The following is an 18017-nucleotide window of genomic DNA, read 5'->3' as shown; positions in this document are numbered from 1 at the left end:
AACATTAATTGGACTGCACACACTAGTGTGAATTGAAAAAGGAGCCTCCTCCACAAATGGGGAGGGTTAAAGAAGAGCGCAGACAGCTCCAGAGAGTCTATTAACTATAAAAATACTCTCATCCAAGAAGCTGTTAACGGTGAGCAGTTCCACACATGCACAATCACTTTCTAAGCAGAGAACAGTCTGGAACAGAGCAAGTGTTGGTAAATGCATACCCAGGGTCATGACCACAGCTAGTCATAAGGCTAATTGACTGGAATCAGTAATGAGTCTGCTATTGCATCAGCCCATCCAGGCCTCTCTACCTTCTGCCTTTCATTACTTACTAACAAATACATTTATCAGTCACAGCCTGATACTCAACTGTAGGCTCTGTTACTGCCTGCAACCTGTAATATTAGCATGTGTTATACCAAGCACAGCACCAAGCGTCAAGTCATCAGAGCAGGAGGCTGCAGCAGTAACAAGGTTGGCTGGCACCAACCCACGCAGGATCCCAAGGGTCTCACAAAGGGACAGAAAGGGAGGTCGCAAACAAGGTAGGTCACACATGCCCAGAACAGAGGTCTATGCAGCAAAGAAAAATTACCAAAGCAACATGCCTACCCCTAGTCTCCATCCTTGGAACTATTCAAAAGCCATCTGGACATGGTCCTGGGAGACCAGGTTTAGGTGGCCCTGCTTGAGCAGGGGAACTGGACCAGATAGAACCCAGAGGTCCCCTTCCAACCTCAACCATTCTGTGGTTCTGTGATCTCTTCCTTTTGAGCACAGCACCCTGGATAGCACTTGGAAAACACCAGGATCATGGTGTTTTCCAACCATGCTGTCAAGATAGGCTCCAATGGCCCTGACATTTTGTAGGGACCTCGGTGAGCCTGCAATCTTCACATCAGCACACATCTAGGCTCCTGGGTAAGGTATTCCAGTGAGGAAAGCCACTGGAATGACAGGCTGGACAGGGTTAGCTGGAGGCAAGCAGAAGACAGGTGATGCTTCCTCATCACTTGACAGCCAGCTCCATGAGCCAACCCAACCCAATCCAGTCTCAGTACCTACACCCTCTCCCAAACGTGACCATCAAGGGAAGTTTGGAGGTAGTTTAGGTAGTACTCAGGTGTCAGACAACACTGGGCTGAGGCTACACAAACCAGGCCCAGCCTTCGAAGAGCTCACCAGCTCTGCCCTCAGAGACCACTACTGTCATCCCAGTAAGGCAAACAGTAATCCAGCATGCATAACTAAGAACAGTCACTCACTTATAAGAGAGCACATAATCTTTGATACTCTTTCATTCTCAGCACTGACAGCCCACAGGAGCATGGCAGGTTGAGGATCTTTATTTCACAGTTCTCAATGGCTAGAGGGACGAGTTACGTACTGTAGCATCCACAGGCAGGCAGCAAATTGTAGTAACAACGTGGTACTCACTTTGAGTTTAATGACAGGATGTGAGACTGCACAGATGTGCTCAAAGTACCGAGGCAGCTCCAAAGCCTGGCAGTCAAAACAAGATACTAAACCTGGAAAAAACCAATTGGTCCAACTAGGGCTTAGGGAAAAAAATATATATTATCACATTGATGCCAGGGGAAAAAAAAGAAAAAAAGAGTTCAAGAGTTCAAACAGCAGCAAGTAAGAATAACTCTGAAGGGCAATCAGTAACATGGGCATGGACAGAACAGATAAGAGAGGGAGAAGCTCAGAGCTAGTCATAACCACAGCTGGACCAGATCACAACAACCTATTTCACTACAAGGAGCAACATGCCCTACACTTTTTGTGGTGTATTAAATTACTCTGTCTTCATCCCTTTCCAGCCAGCTCACAGTCCAGCAGTTAGTTACAGTACTGTGTGCAAATACAGTTAGTGAGAGTGGTCCGCAGCTCCCCATCCCATTACTAGTGTAACTCATCAGAGGCTTGGAAAGTGTAAGCAAACACAACATGCGAACAAAGACAGGTGGAAGCTCTCGCCAATCACACAACATTGCTTGGTGCCTTGCTTACGCAGCAGTCCCAGACAAGGCTACTAAAGCTGTGTCTCTGGATACACTGACCCTACCATGTGGAGGGCCACAAGGAAGAGAACCACAGCATTCCTCAGGCTGACCTGGACTCAGCTGGCATGTTGAAAACAAACAGGGAGACACTGGAAGTGCTGTAAGGGCTCGGACACTCCACAGAGAATTAATATGGCCTGTAGTTCCAGTAACTGGAGAAAACAGAGATCTGGAAAGCAAGAAGAAAAGCAGTTAAGTTCCTGTATCCCTTGGGCCAGGGAAGAAAGAGCATATAATGTGTGTGTAACAATTGAGCTTTACTGCACTGCACACTCCAGCACTGCACTGCAGAAGGGCACATTTGCTGCCGTTGTCACTGAAGAAGCTTGGAGCACAAAGTTAATTGCTCAAGGTGGCGGCCAGGTCAGCTGCAGAGCTGGAATTGAACATTGGTCTACTGGAATACGGTTTGCTGAGGTCTCCATGCCTCCTCTCCAGCACCCTGGCATTTTCTCGCATCCAGCTCATGACTGAGAACACAAAAGTGTCTACCTGCTCCTCTCTATCTAGTGACTAGTTGAGCAAACACATCTACCACAGTACACTTATCCCAGACGGCTGTCTGCTAGGCAGTGCCAGCCAGCTCCCTGGCTCCAGACCATTGACTCATTGCTTGTTTTCAGTTTGTATGTAAATTGTACAGAATAACATCACATCAGATTTTTAGGAGATCTGAGGCCCTCTCAAAATCCAGACTTAAAAACAAAGCCCCTCTCTAAGGCCATTACCTTGTCCTTCAGTTGCTGGCAAAGCTGCAGTGAAACTGTGAAGAAGACAAGGGCATCATTTAACCATGGGACAACACATTCCACTTTATGGACATGGCTGACTTCATACCGCTGGTTGCCAAACTCACTGGAGTGGGGGAAAAAAAAGAGCACAGCTCCACACACAACAGCACAGAACACAAACCTCAAATGTCCTCCATTCTCACAAAAGAGATTGTTATGATTGCTAATACATTTAAAACAGCACTTAGCAAAGTTATAGAATGCAAACTCTCAGTCTACCTCTGACCAGATTTAGAGTTAAGCTAAATCTAATAGGGTTAAGGTAGATACTTTACCACTTTCCAGAGAGGCACAAAGGCAGGAGATGCAGATGGCAATGCCAATAAGCTAATGTTCAGTTTTGGTTGACAACTCCAATCTCTAGACAAACTCATGGCACTGTATGGGTGGGCTGTATCCTGAAAAGCCACATCTTTGGGCCTTTATGACCAAATCATTAAAGAAACATGATTATGGGCATCTGTGCATTCACAGGCACAGCCACAGCAAGTGACTCAGTCCAGCTTTTCCACTTAAGAGATGCTATAATCAAAACTGCACAGACATCTGGATCTCATCCTCAGCATACTCCTACAACTATTACACAGCCCTTGTTGTGACTGTACTTACAACATGGCTCCAGGGTTGTGTAAAATGGACCCTCCAGCAGGCTTGAAGTTCTAGAGGAGAAGGAAAAGGTCATTAGGATTTTGACACAGTAAACAAACTACTTAGGAGAACGTTTAAGGTTTGCACTTTCAGTAGCCCAACATCAAGAAATACCTATACCATGTCTGCCTGAATACTCCATTCACATGGACTCCATGTCATTTGATCCCTTTCTGCTCCTTCATGAAAAAAATTCTACGCAGTGGCTGAGTCAAATTTAGCTCCACAAAAATAAGGTAAGAAGATCCAGAAATAAAACAAAAGATAGATTTTAGGAAAAATATCCTTACAGAAGGACTGCATTTCATAAAGCTTAAGAGTTTAATTCTGTTCTTACAGGACATCAAGCTGACTCAAATGCAACAGGTGAAGCAGAAAAGTATCCATCAAAACTCCGTTCAGAAAACCAATTGCTACTTTGATGTAAACTGGATTAATACAATTATGCCCTTCCAAAATTACACAAAATTATCAAACTATATTGTAAAATGAAGCATTACGTGGCAAAAAATAGTTACTGGCTTTCTCCAGAGCACTGGTATTTTCTTCTGGGCAAACAAGATTTAGAGGCAGTGTTCTGTCTGCAGCAGATCTAAACACAGACACTTAACACCCATTACAGTCATTTCTGCATTATCTTACACATATAATATTGCACCATGTAGCAGTATGATCTCCTCCTCACGGTGGGATGTAGGGAGAGGCAAATAAACAAGGCTCAGGAGATAGTAGGCATCACCTTGGTTGTGCTGGGCTGCAGCACATGGAGTTGGTAGACAGTCAGGCACAGCTTGTTCAGGTTAATATAGAAATTCACAAGGATGTCTGGAGGCAGAGCAGGGGTGAACATTTTCTGGTGGGAAAATAAGTAGTTTCTTTGTCAGTGAAAGAACCATTATTTCTAATGCTGGGAAATCACTACCTTTTCCTAAGCCATACTACCGTTACCCTATAGTGAGAGGGACATTAGGAAAGAAACAAAGACTGAGCAGCTTGAAGGCAACGGTTGTTCCTCTTGCTGCACTTGATCAAATGGTGTGTGCATGATTGTGACAAAAGAGGATGGAGTGGTGTTCACAAGGGCAAATCATCCCTGGACAAAGAACACAACTTACTCTCTGAGAACCAGAGTCCTCAGGCCCAAGTCATCTGCTTTCCCACAGGAAGATACCCAGCACCAAAAACGCTCAGGGTTTACACATACTTCAGCTCTCTCTTTCTGCCTCAGGAAGCACTTCCACAATCCACTTCCACCAGGATGCAGCACAATATTCTAACCGCTGTATGCTGCCAGACAGTATGGAGATCTAGACCACCACATACTTACAGTGAGACCACTGGAGGCAATCTCTGGTAGAGTCAGAGTGGCTGGAGTGGTAAGCCGATTTCGAGCTCTTGAGAGCTGTAACATCACAGCATCCATAAGCTGCAAGATAATGTACAGTACACTGCTGAGTGGTGATCCCTGGACAGCTCTGGATAGCGTGCCGCAGAATCCTACAGCCTTCTGCAAGTGTTATAACAGCAACAACAACCAATAGCACCAGCCCCACCTCACCCTTCCAGGAATTCAGGGACTTTATGGGAAGGGATGGCTCCCATATAAATGCAGTTTAACTGTTACCACCATCAAAAACACTTGTAAGACAGGCCAGGAGTGTTTAATACTAGGGACTGAAGAGAGAACAGCTATTCATTAGAAGAATAAGAAGAGAACATGAGATCAATTACTGATGCCACAGAAACATCGACAAACTCATCATTAGCTCTTCTGAAGAGTAAGCATTAAGGAAAAACAAGCTGTGTTCTAGTTCTCCCCATTCCCACATCACGCGTACAACAACTGCTGAATAGGACCCCCTGTTCATAACCATCTATGAGCTAGGGCACTAGAGAAAAGAACCAGCTCATCTTGAATACAACCCTGCCAGAAACCACAGTTCAAAGGCTCCATTCAGGCAGATGTCCTTTTCCAGAAAAAAAGTGGGAAGCAACATGTGTCTGTAATAGAGCTCATGACTGCTAAGATGAAAGCATTTTACATTATGACTAATTTCTCTCACCTACTTCCACCCAAAAAGTAAAAAGGAAACAGTTTTATTACCTAGCTTCTTTCTATTAGGAGCCCTTGCCCATGTGGAGACTAAAAAGGTTTAGCTTTCTCATGTTTGATATTGTGATGGATTCTAATGAGTAAGTCAAAACGCTGGTACCTTCAGAGAGCATTTCCAAGCAGAAGGCTGGGCATTATTGCCACGCAGCAGCTGCTCTGGATCAGAGCGCATCAGCTACTACTACCAAGTGAGAAGTCACTTTCAAATCGTCAGTGAACCACAAGTACTAACCCTAATCTTTTGTTTGCTGATGACTGCCTCATTTCTTCTCTCCCCAAAAGCACTGACTGACAGGAAAGAGCATAAGCTGTGCAACCACATGATCCAAAACAGATTAAGGGAGATGCTCCCAGAATATCACTGCTGTGCAACAGAGCACCAACTGCTCAGATTACCATTGACCATGATGTACAGCCCTGTTACTGATGCTAAATTGGTCTAGATTCCTATCAAATATGAGGTCACATGAATACTTCTTGGCACAGGTACATACAGGTACAACTGGGGAATCCATTTCCAGTAAAAGACTCAAAAGAATAATGAGCATTATTAAAACAACAAATGGAGGAAAGAAAAATGCATGTTCCTACCCAAGTAGAGAAGGCTTTCTCCTCACCTTGAGAACCTCTGAGCCTGTTTTGAACTGGTAGTTTACATCTCTGTTCATAAGCAGGTAAATGGCTTGGTTAACATGGTTTCTAGCATCCTGGATCTGCAAAGGTACAAATGCAGCTCTTTTAAAGAAACACTCTCTATAGTAGGGAGTAGAGGTTTCCTGATTGTCTCATTGCCCCTAAGAAAATGGTGACTTCTCAAATATTAAGGCCATTTCTCTCTGAGTACCAGACACTCACTAACACAAATCTGCCACTGCTGCCCAGATGCGTTATTGGGTTCTTCACTCTAGGACTGGAGATGCAAAATAGTCTGATAGCTACAACCTGGAGTGTCAGTAAAAATATTGCTGCTGCCCTGAAGGAACAGTGACATCAGGCAGTCTCATTCTGGGAGGACTCTGATCATGACTGTTCAGGTAGGAATTCTCACTCTTGATGATATACGGCAATCAGGTCTAGCAACACAAATAATGATTTCTTCCTTAGGAACTATTAAAGCTAAAACTGATGATGTAAATTACATCAATAGCAGCAATTAGCAGCAAACGTTGATTTCTAATATAGCATCTCTGGCAGTATTCCAGAGCTCTTCTAAACTATAAGTGTTGGGGTTATGAGTTCTCTCCAGCATCAAGAAGCTCCCATCATGCTGCTTGTGTAGATCTTGACCAGACTCAGGACACAGCTAGCTCAAGTCCCTCTCAAGCAAGACCACTTGCAGCCAGGAGACAATTATCAAAGCAAGGTGTATCTCAATGCTTTCATGAGAGCAAGGACAAAACAGAGGAAGAAGAAAATGGCCCTAGGAGAAAGTGACTGGTGTCCAGTTCCAGGCAGCAGCAGGAAAATTGAAAAAAAGGGTAAATCAGAGGGTGCAATAAATGGAAAAGGTTGGCAGGGAAGCCTGTATGAGAGGTGGCTGCTGGGAGATGGGTACCAGAGCTTGGGATATTTGCAGTTTGATACAACTACGCTGCTCCCCAGCAACCCCAGATCCCAGCTCAGCCTTGTAGAGGCCTCCCTGGCATAGATCTGGGCACTGGTTCCTTCTCATCTGGAGCTCAGGGATCACAGAATACCTTTGCTCCTAGAAAGCATGAGGCACTGGAGGCTGCCGAGAAGACAGAGATGACAAAGTCCACTGTCAGACTGCAGAGAGACTGTGCAGGTACTTGGAATATGGCATCTCCAAACATCACCATCTCCAGCCTTTACGTCTCCCAGATGCTTTCGAGCAAGCTAAGTGGCTCCTGGTAGTGCCACCCAACCCAGCAGTGCCAATCCTGCTATCATAAGGATTAACTTCATTCCTATTGCCCCTTGATTTTGCTCAGTTTTCTAATCAAATTCCTCAAAACTTGTGTGCCTGCACTTGTGTTCCTCAAAAATGTGCCAATATTACAATTCATTACCGATGACTTGACTTTGCACAGAGAAAACAAAACCCCACCTGGCACCACTCACTAAGGGAAGAAACTCACAATACTTCATGATGCTCATTTTTAACTCAGACAGGACAAAGGTCTCCACATAATCACTGTAAATGCTTCTGCACAGAGTTCTTAAGGCACTCACATTCCATATCTGAACAACATCAGAAGACAAAACCCTTCCAAGTAAATAAAGTGTTTTCCATAAAAAACAAAGGAAGGTGTTTTCCTTCTGGCAGAAGCCTATCAACCAAGCAGCAGTATAAAATACTCACAAAATAGGATGCACTGCTGAGTATTATCACAAAAACTTCCTTGCCTGGTCGTGAGGCATAAACTAACTCAGTCAAGTTTGGCATTAACATCTCAAGTGCACAATTTTCTAGATTTCTACAAAGTTACCAGTTAGAGTTTTCACTCCACTGCAAAAGCAGCCCTTGGAAACTGCACTCAAGACCAAAAGCACTGATCACCTAGGATAATCTGTGACATGGCACAGTCAAGCACATGGAATACATCTTTCTCCAACGTACTCGGCTATGACAAAGTAACTGGGTGTCGTTGTAGAGACGGACACGACACTCAAATATCCAGTTACAGCAATCGTCCTCCTTTATTTTACAAGCAGTGCTCTTTTATATCCTCTTAGCTGGTTGCTTATCTGTGCATATATTCTAACATTCTACTTTTGCCCAATCCACTCTCACATCACACACCATTCAGCCAATACAATTGTTGATCACGCACTGTTCATGCTCTGGGAAAAGCCAGGATGTTTGCCACCCCTTATCTTGTTTGCTCGGATCTTCTCAGGATTCTTCTGTCTCCTCAAGGGTACATGGGTATCTGTTCAGGGTCAGTGTTAAACTTGTATTTTGATCCCTCGGACCAGCCGAGGTCTCCCACAACTGTGCGAAACTATGTCTTCAAGATCAGGCACCAGATAAAGTCCTGAAATCAGGTATTTCCCAGCAAAATGGTGGGAAAGAGATTCAATGTTCCAGTAGCCACATCCCTTTAACTCCTTAACTGAAGGAACTCAGCTATGCTACAAAAGCGCAATGCAGTGAGATTTGTTCTCAGCATAAAAATGCTTCCGTAAGAGAACGAGCACAAGCCACTCAAAACTCTGAAGTTGCTCTTTGCCCTGCTAGCCTGGGTTTTACAAGCAGACACAAGGCCAGTACTGCACAGGCACCCTAGGCACTCCTTTTAAAGGATTATGACTGCTAAGCAGGCAGCCTCCAGCTCGCTGGTGTTTCAGGAACAAGCAGAAGCCACCTCTCTCTCCTAGCACCATAACTGAATTTAATTGCATCTGTTTCCTCCCTTACCTTTTACCACTGGAACTAGTGTGGGATGGACACAACCTTCTCTCTCAGAAAGCAAGGGTCTACAGCTATTGCTTGGAGGGCACAGATGCTACAGACAGGCAGGCATCTAAAGTTGACAGTACCTGCTGCAATTTCCACTGCTTGTCTTCCCGAAACGCAAAGTGCAGGAGCTGATTATTTCTAGGCATTTTCAGATTAACATCCTTGAAGAAAGAAACAAACAGGTGAGAGCAAGCAATCCCCATATGCAGAACACGGAGACTGTCAGTCCCACTCCATTCTGTCTCCCAGTCCATCTTGGCAAGCTGCTTTCAGCAGTCCTGGCATGGCCAGGACCTCAGTCCTCCTACAGGAAGATGTTAATACAAAGGGTAAGTTGAAAGGGATTCAGTGAATTGGATCCTGGCAGGACACACAAATTCACCTCAGAAGGCCCCCAAGGAAATCTTATATTACACAAGAAGGCAGTGAAAGAAAGGAATCCCCATGAAACTCGACATGAAAGTTGACTCCATCACACACCACAGAGTGTGTGTGTCGGAGGGGGTGTTAGATGCTGGATCTTCACAAATTTCAACAGTTGCTGAAACATTAAGGATTTAAGGCCTATTAGGGAAGACTGACAAAGAATACTTACTGATCACTGGATAAGCATAATTAGGATGACCTCTCCCTTGAGGTCATCAAAGTGTAATAAGGATGACTCTCACCCCTTGACCGTAGTACAAAGCAAGAAGCTCAGCAGTTACTCACAGCTTGACACAAGGCGTCTCCCTGCAGTGTCAGCACACCTTTCACCTGGTCTGTGCTGGAATAAGAAGAAAGATCTGAGCAACACAAGTCACAGGAGTCAAGAGACACCTACCAAAACTGCCAACCTAACACTGCCGCTCCCTGTCCCATGTTGCTAACCAAGTTCTCCTCCTTTCAGGGGTCAGCTGGGGGATGCGAATCAACTCTACGCACACTTTGAAGTCCCCAGCTCTTGGCCTGCGGCCAGTTGCTGTCATATTCTTTATGAGCCACCTCACCCTAACTGCCCTGCCTAAAACACTACGTTCATTTCTGATCCCATGCTTATTTCTTGTATTACCTATCAACAATTTGGTTGCTGTTACAAAAGCTCTAGTAGGCACAAACACAGGATATTAGATGAATTACTGACATTGGAGTGCTACGTGGTTCATATGGGAGCTGAAAGCTACAAATCCCACCCTGCCCCTCCCCGCAACAAGAGAAAACCCTAACCAAACAAAACACACCCCAAACCCTTTAACGGGTCCTGCAAGATGGCTCACACCTACAACACACAGTGGGGGAAGACTGAAGCACCTGGGCCTTCAAGAACTCAGTTTAGCCGTACCTTACATTTTAATACACTAGACAGACACTCTTCAGATTGACGCTTTTTAAGACCCACATTGCAACAACAATGAATGAAAACTAGAATCAACTTTAATACTTTAAGATCTGAAGAATGCAACTTTCAAACCCAATAGAGAATCACTGCATCATTCCATAAAAAACTCACTGTGCTGTTTCTAAGGTCTAAAGTCTACTTCACAACAAGCTTGTGACCTCTGCCAGAGTGCAGCTATTCAGACCAAAGCCTACACTGAAGATCAAAAAATAGACAGCTACTTCAGAAGAACTACACTTCTATAGCACCTTCTGCACAGGTCTCAGTTTGCTCTGTGTGAAGCAGATTTATTATGGCTGTCTTAGGGAGATCAGGACAAAGGATTTGTCCGCAGTCAGAGTCAGAAATTGAGTTAAGAGCAGAATTCATGTCTTGTAACAGTAACTCCCTGCGCCCAGAATCAGAAAAATGCTCCTTGACAAAACCACTGACAGCAGCACAGTGACTACACGAATGTGTAGTCAGGAATCAAGGACTACATTACAGGTGTCCGTGGCAAATGGCACACATCTGGCTACAGCAGCCCCCGGAACACGGCTACAGACTGTTACGTTACCCTGCCGTGAGTTTGTTCATTTGTTTTCTTTAAGGTGAAATCTCTTGTCAAAGAAAACCCCTTCCCTCTGAGGGTGCTGTAGAGACCATTGCCACAGACGCTCAGGGAACAGCACCCTTCGCTACAGAGGGAAGCCCCCAGCCACAAACACTGGCACTGCCGGCAGCAGGGGCACGGCCCCCCCAGAGCAGCCTGGCAGAGCAGCAGCAACCCACTGACCACCACAGCAACTTACCCCGATGTGGTCAGCACAAAGTTCTCCTGCTTGACAGCTCCTGCTGAGCCGCTGGCGGGCAGGGCAAACCGATGAGAGGCCTCCTGCCCAAGAGAGGACATCGTGAGTGCTGAGGCATCCACCTGGGGCCAGCGCACCACAAGCCAGCAACAAAGACAAGGCAAAAGCAAAAATGCAGATGCTGGCAAGTGGCTGAACACAGAGTGGTCACCTTTGCAAGCCTCCTGCAACCCACCTAGCAAAGCACACGGATGTTCCCTCATCCTCCTGCAGGACAGGCACAGCCCAGGAGAAGGCTGAGTGCATGTGGCTCATGGTGAAAGGTGCTCCAGCTCCATGCCCTGGAGCCACGCAAGGAGGCCAGTGCCCAGCAGGGTGGCCAAGCTGTCCACAGCAGAAGCAGCACTCGGCACAGACCGGCCATGCATGCCCTTGGGTGCCATGGCACTGCCCTTCGTCAGTCCCCGGCTGCACAGCGCAAGTGCCGCCAGCCCGTTACATGCGTGGGAAGTCTGGAGTGAAAACCAGCCCTCCTTACCGGTTATACTGGATGGTGCCTGTCCTTTAATCACACTTCAGCCTTAAAACTATGACAAATTCTTCAAAACAGATACTATATATACAGATACTGCAGGTTATTGTCACCTGCTACTGAGTCACATCCTGGGTCAGCACTATGGCACTCCCTCCTCCTCTAGCACCCACCCCTCAGCTCCACATTTTTTCCCCTACTCTTGCATCACCCACTAACCCCGACCAAAACATCACAGCGTGAAGGGGCTGGGCCTGCTGAAAACTAACCAAGCAGGAGAGCAGTGACCTCTCATGCACACAATCCCCTCTGGCCAGTTGAGGCCTGGTTCAGCCAAACACTTCATGCCTCTGAAAGGTGCAGGTTCTGGCAGAGAAGACGGTGCATCAAGGGAAGGATGGTTTTCAATGAGGAGAGTGCATGCTACTAATTACTGCACAAGTAGCAGCTTGTCAGCTAAAGGCTATCATGCTCATTTCCACCACCACATGACAGAGTTACAGGCAGATCCAGACTCTCTGGTCCAGAAAATATTCATATCTCAGGCGAATGCCTGGCAGATAGATCTGGCTGCCTCTGGGTGCCTTTTCAAAACAGCTCTCAGAAAAGAGGGTCAAGAACAGAGCAATCTAGGGGAAATCAGGTTTATTCTGAGTCCTCGAAACCAGAGGGCAAGCAAACACTTGGAACAGTACTGGACATGCGTAATGGACCTTTCTGTGCTCTCTATACCAAGAATTTTTTCCTCCAGGGAAAATCTGCCACCATTCCTCACATGGGAGAGCAAAGAAACTCAGAACACAACAAACAAATGAAGCAAATTAACCTTACCGTCAAAATATCCTGCAGTTGTTTCAAAACAGCATGGACCTCTTCTTGTAAAAGCCATTTAAATTCTTCTTCCTACATTGTGGAAAGATAAGAAGTCAAACACTGGAAATAAATCCTTCAAGACACATATGAACATTATTTAAGTTCCAAGTATGCTGCTATGTCCAGGCTGTTTAAATCGCATGCTAGTACGGAAAAAAAAAAAATATTTTTTCCTGATTTGTTGAAAGGCCTTACTCTCCCCTTTTCCACCCCAGACAAATGAACTGTCCTCATTCTTGTTTTGACTTTGTTTAGCAAAGCAGTCTTCATACAAATAACTGTACCAATAATCACAGAATTAGGAAAGAACAGGCAGCACGAGATGTGAATTTCAGAGCAAAGAACAAATCCTGCTGCTTCAAAATCTGGGGCAGCTTTTTTCATAATCTGGGCCGCCAGACACCCACCCAGCCTCTCCCACTCCCCCTCCTCAACAGGACAGGGGAAGGAAATAAGATGAAAAATACTTGGGTAGAGATAAAGACAGGGAGATCCCTTATCAATCAACCTCACAGGCAAACCAGACTCCACTTGCAAACAAATTTGTTGCCAATTATATGGCGAGAAACGAAGTAAAAAACCTAAAATACTCCTCTTCCCCTCCAGTAGCATCTTACCAAGCAACAGTAGCCAAAAAATAAAGCACCTATTTTTTTTAAAAGGGGGGGGGGGGGGGAGAGAAAAGCTGAGGACTCCCAACCATTTGAGCAAATTCAGTAACAAGTTCAGATCTGATGACACACTGCCTCAGGCCTTGATCAGTCATCTCCTACAGAGAAACCCATATGAAGCAGATGCTCAACCCATTCCTGTTAAACCACAAGACCCCACGCAGAAGATCATCAGAGGAGTGGGGACAGAAGCAAGCAAGGGACAAAGGGCAAAGAAGCTAACAAGGGTCACTCTCCAAGATGAACAGCTCCAGTGCAGGCACCTCTGCAGCGGAGCTGGCTGATCACAGCAAAAAGGGGATCTTCCCGAGCTTCTTCTGAGCTTTTTTGAGACAGGAAAGCACCAGGGCGGCACAGGGACCCACAGGGGGGCAGCAGCTCACAGGAGGGCAGCTGACATGGAAGGGGGAAGACCAGGAGCACCGGTGCCTCCCTCACTCCCATAAGAGGCAACCCAAGGGAGTGCTGTGACCAGAGTGAGCAAACAGAGCGTGGTGCGTCAGCCATGGCATAGCGTGGCAGTTTGCATGGCAGTTTGTGCAGAAGGGCGCACAGGAAGGGCACTGAAGGTGCTGCCAGTTCCAGAGGTGGGTTCACCTGGTGAGAGGAGCTCAGCCATGGTCTCTACCCAGCAGAAAGCCACATCCTCTGCACTTGCCAGAGTAGATACAGCAACACAGAGGTTGCTCCCTTGGAAGCACGCAGGCGTCCAGGTCTCAGGCTACAGGGAGTGCCACAGCCTCGCATGGCTAGCGAGCGGTGGTGGTGAAGACAGGTGAGTGAGGTGTGAGCAGGTCCATGATCTGCTCAGCCTGGTGGCAGAGCTCAGAGATGAAGTGGAAAGACTAAGGAGTATCAGGGAGTGCGAGAAAGAAATTGACTGGTGGCCTTGTGCTTTGAGCTCCCTGAAAGAGACTGGGCCAGTCCCCACAAATAAAACAAGATCAGAGGGATCTCATCTCCTCGCCCTGCAGGGCCGAAGGCACAAAAGGCAGTGGCCTACCAAAAAACAGTGAATGGAGGTAAGTCTGTGCTAGGGGTGGTAGGCGAACGCCCTCCTTGCCCACCTGCCCTCCCCAGGTGCCTCTGTACAACAGGTACCAGGACCTGGGCATGGCTGACCAGCCAAAGGACAATGAGCCTGATGGTCCAAATACACCCAAGGAGTTGCCAGCACCAGAAAGGCCTACTCCCCTTCTTATGACCACCTCTATGAGGAAGAAAAGGAGGGTTATAGTTGTGGGTGACTCAGTTCTGAGGGGAACAGAGGGTCCGATATGTAGGGCAGACCCCCTAGCCTGGTGTGGCCCTCAGGTTACTGCCCACTGCTTCTGTTCCATGTCGGGGGCGATGAAAGTGCAAATTGGGGTGTGAGGATGATTAAAAGAGGTATCAGAGCCTTGGGACAGCTAGTATGGGAACCCGGAGCACAGGTTATTTTTATTTCCCGACTTCCGGCTGGGTACAATGACGTTGAAAGACATAGACAAGTTCAGTCTGTTAATATGTGGCTCCATGGCTGGTGTCACCACCACAATTTGGGGTTTCTGACAATGGAATGGCCTGCACAACACCAGGCCTGCTGGCAGCAAATGGGGTTTGTCTCACTCAAAGGGGGAGAAGGGTCTTTGCCTGAGAGTTAGTGGGGCTCATTGACAGGGCTTTAACTGGACTCGATGCAGGAAGGGGATATGATCAGGGACGATGCACCAAAGAAAGAGGAACAGGGTCCTAGCAAGGGCCTGCAGCCGTGTGCTCCGAGATATGCTGGCTGCACTGCAGCACACTTAAAGTCCTGTGTAGATGAGCCAGGAGCTCCTGGGGTAATGGGAGCCAACAGGGGCACTGTTAACACACAGCAAAGGAATGCTGCCTGGAGAGCAGCGCAAAGGAATTGCAACCCCACCGCTCTGGCCAAGTCAGCCTCAATGAGGACAGGGCTGAAATGCCTCTATGCAAATGCACACAACATAGGGAACAAACAGGAGGGGCTGGAGACATGTGCACACCTCCAAGGCTACAATCTCATTGGCATCATGGAAACATGGTGGGATGGCTCCTACAACTGGAGCTTTGGCATGGAAGGTTACAGACTCTTCAGGAGAGACAGGCAGGGAAAAAAAAGGAGGCAGTGTTGCCCTATATGTTAATGAGCAGCCAGAGTGCATGGTGCTTGGCCTAGGGATGGATAAAGAGTTGACTGAGAGTCTATGGGTCAGGATTAAAAGGAAATCAGGAGCAGGGGACATTACAGTGGCGGTCTGCTACAGACCACCTGACCAGGAAGACCAAGCGGATGAGGCACTCCACAGACAGATAGGGAGGGAGCATAGGCCCTGGTCCTCATGGGTGACTTCAACCACCCTGACATCTGTTGGAAGGGTAATATAGCAGGGCATAGGCAATCCAGGAGGTTCTTGGATTCTATTGACAACAACTTTTCTCCGGAAGGAAACAGAAGAGCTGGTCAGCCAGGACAGAGACGAAGCTGAGGTACTCAACGACTTTTTTGCCTCAGTCTGAAGGAACTGGCCTTCACAGTCTGGTGAAGTTCCCACTGACTGGAAAAGAAGAAACATAACCTCTATTTTCAAAAAGGGAAAAAAGGAAGACCCAGGGAACTACAAGCCAGTCAGTATCACCTCTGTGCCCAGCACAATCACGGAACAGATCCTCCTGGAAACTCTGCTAAGGCACAAGGAAAACAAGGAGGTGACTGGTAGCAGCCAACATGGCTTCAGCAAGGGCAAGTCATGCCTGACAAATTTGGTGGCCTTCTACGAGGGTGTTACAGCAGTAGTGGACAAGGGAAGAGCAACTGATGTCATCTACCTGGACTTGTGCAATATCCCGGTCTCTAAATCGGAGAGATATGGATTCGACAGATGTACCACTCAGTGGATAAAGAACTGCCTCAACAGTCACACTAAAAGTTGTGGTCAACGGCTCAATGTCCAAGTGGAGACCAGTTACGAGTGGTGTTCCTCAGGGGTCAGTACTGGGACCAGTGCTGTTCAAGATCTTTGTTGGTGGGACAGTGGGACAGATTCCACTTCTGGACAGTGGGATCGAGTGCACCCTCAGCAAGTTTGTCGATGATACCAAGCTGTCTGCTGAAGCAGACACACTGGAGGGGAGGGATGCCACCTAGAGGGACCTGGACAGGCTGGAGAGGCGGGCCCATGCCAACCTCATGAAGTTCAACCAGGCCAAGTGCAAGGTCCTGCACTTGGGTCACAGCAATCCCAAGCACCAAGGACTTTTTACAAGGGTTATGTAGTGATAGGACGAGGGGGAATGACTTCAAACTGGAAGAGGGGAAATTCAGATTAAACATCAGGAAGAAATTTTTCACTCTGAGGGTGATGAGACCCTGGCCCAGGTTGCCCAGAGAACTTGTGGAAGCTCCATCCCTGGAGGTGTTCAAGGCCAGTTTGGACAGGGCGTTGAGCAACCTGGTCTAGTGGGAGGTATCCCTGCCTATGGCAGGGGTGTTGGAACTATATGATTTTCAAGCTCCCTTCCAACCTAAACCATTCTGTGATTCTATGACAAAGAGATTGACACTTGCTACCTTATAAGACAGAAGAAATTTTCCACGTGGAAGGGAATGAATTGAGCAGGTTGTCCACAGAAAAATTGGAAAGGTGTGGTCAACTCAGTAACTTAAGCCTGTGGTTTCTCTGCCAGACAGTTCCTGTTCACCATGAGAAACACAAAATAACTACTCACTGATGTGTCCTCACCTTGTGCAAGAGTTATCTGAACAAAGAGTAGGATGAGGATGGTTTTCTCTCAACATTCACCCAAAGCAGGTACATACAACAAACCTAGGTAGGATTCTCTATTATCGTTCAAACCAGTGCAGATCCACTGACTTTCACCATTTAATCCTGTTTTGGGTTTCTGGGTGCTGTATCGACACATTGGATCCTTTGCTCTTTTGTTCTGTGTAACACTCACTCTCCTCCAGGTTCCCAAAGGAACAAAAATCATGTAGATAAAGCAGATGCCTTTAGTGCCCCCCACAGCCCCACTCTCACCACGCAGACGTTTCTACTTCAAATCATAGAATGGTTTGGGCTGGAAGGGACCTTTAAAGGTCACCTATCCCAACCCCACTGCAGTGAGCAGGGACATCTTCAACTACATCAGGTTGCTAACCATCATTGGTGTCTCTCATTCCCCTAGTGGCAGCAAAAGATCTTCCCTCACGGTGTTAATTTCAGACTAAGTCAAGTTCATTCGCTGTGTCTCTACACTACACACCTGTACTTTTGAGGAATGCTAGTCATACAATTCCCAATCACACCCATTTTAGAAAAAAATGGTTTTCCCATGCGGCTTTCCACCTAGCCCGGCTGCATCTCTCAAATCCCGTCCCTAGATAGGAAGCTTCCACTACTTGCAGCTCATGTCCCCAGAGCTGTCTGCAACGCCAGTTGGTCCGTGTCCTTCCTGCCTTTATCAAGCCACCACAGCCGCTCCGGTCACTTTGACGTGACTGCCTGCCATTTGCTAGGGCTGCCCTTCCGTCGAGCGGCGTGTTGGACTGACTATGAAAAAAATCAAGGTCGCGTCTCACATGTTACCGTTTACCGTGAACAGGGCACTGACCCCCCTCAGGGCCACAGCGGCCAAGGCCCGGAGCGGCGGCAACGGCAGCCCGCCCTCGCACGGCCCACGCCGCCGCGCACACCACCAAGCAGCTAAAGGCCGAGCCCGCGGCC

At 47.1% G+C, this 18017-nt stretch overlaps 1 protein-coding gene across 1 annotated transcript; it reads right to left on the bottom strand.

Moving 5' to 3' along the window:
• Window positions 1–1948: 1948 nt before the first annotated feature.
• Window positions 1949–14627, bottom strand: ROGDI (rogdi homolog (Drosophila)). Its single transcript, XM_009886391.1, has 11 exons — window positions 14607–14627; window positions 12575–12646; window positions 11212–11294; window positions 9754–9808; window positions 9123–9203; window positions 6236–6331; window positions 4833–4931; window positions 4245–4358; window positions 3467–3516; window positions 2795–2921; window positions 1949–2235 (listed from the first exon to the last, which is right to left on the bottom strand). The coding sequence occupies exons 1-11, from the start codon at window positions 14625–14627 to the stop codon at window positions 2194–2196; spliced, it is 840 nt and encodes a 279-aa protein (XP_009884693.1). The 3' UTR covers window positions 1949–2193.
• Window positions 14628–18017: the final 3390 nt, after the last annotated feature.

This window comes from Charadrius vociferus, unplaced genomic scaffold, assembly GCF_000708025.1.
Source record: "Charadrius vociferus isolate BGI_N301 unplaced genomic scaffold, ASM70802v2 scaffold585, whole genome shotgun sequence".
NCBI classification, from domain to species: domain Eukaryota; kingdom Metazoa; phylum Chordata; class Aves; order Charadriiformes; family Charadriidae; genus Charadrius; species Charadrius vociferus.
Note: the sequence above shows the minus strand (reverse complement) of the source record. Positions and strands in the feature narration are given on the sequence as shown.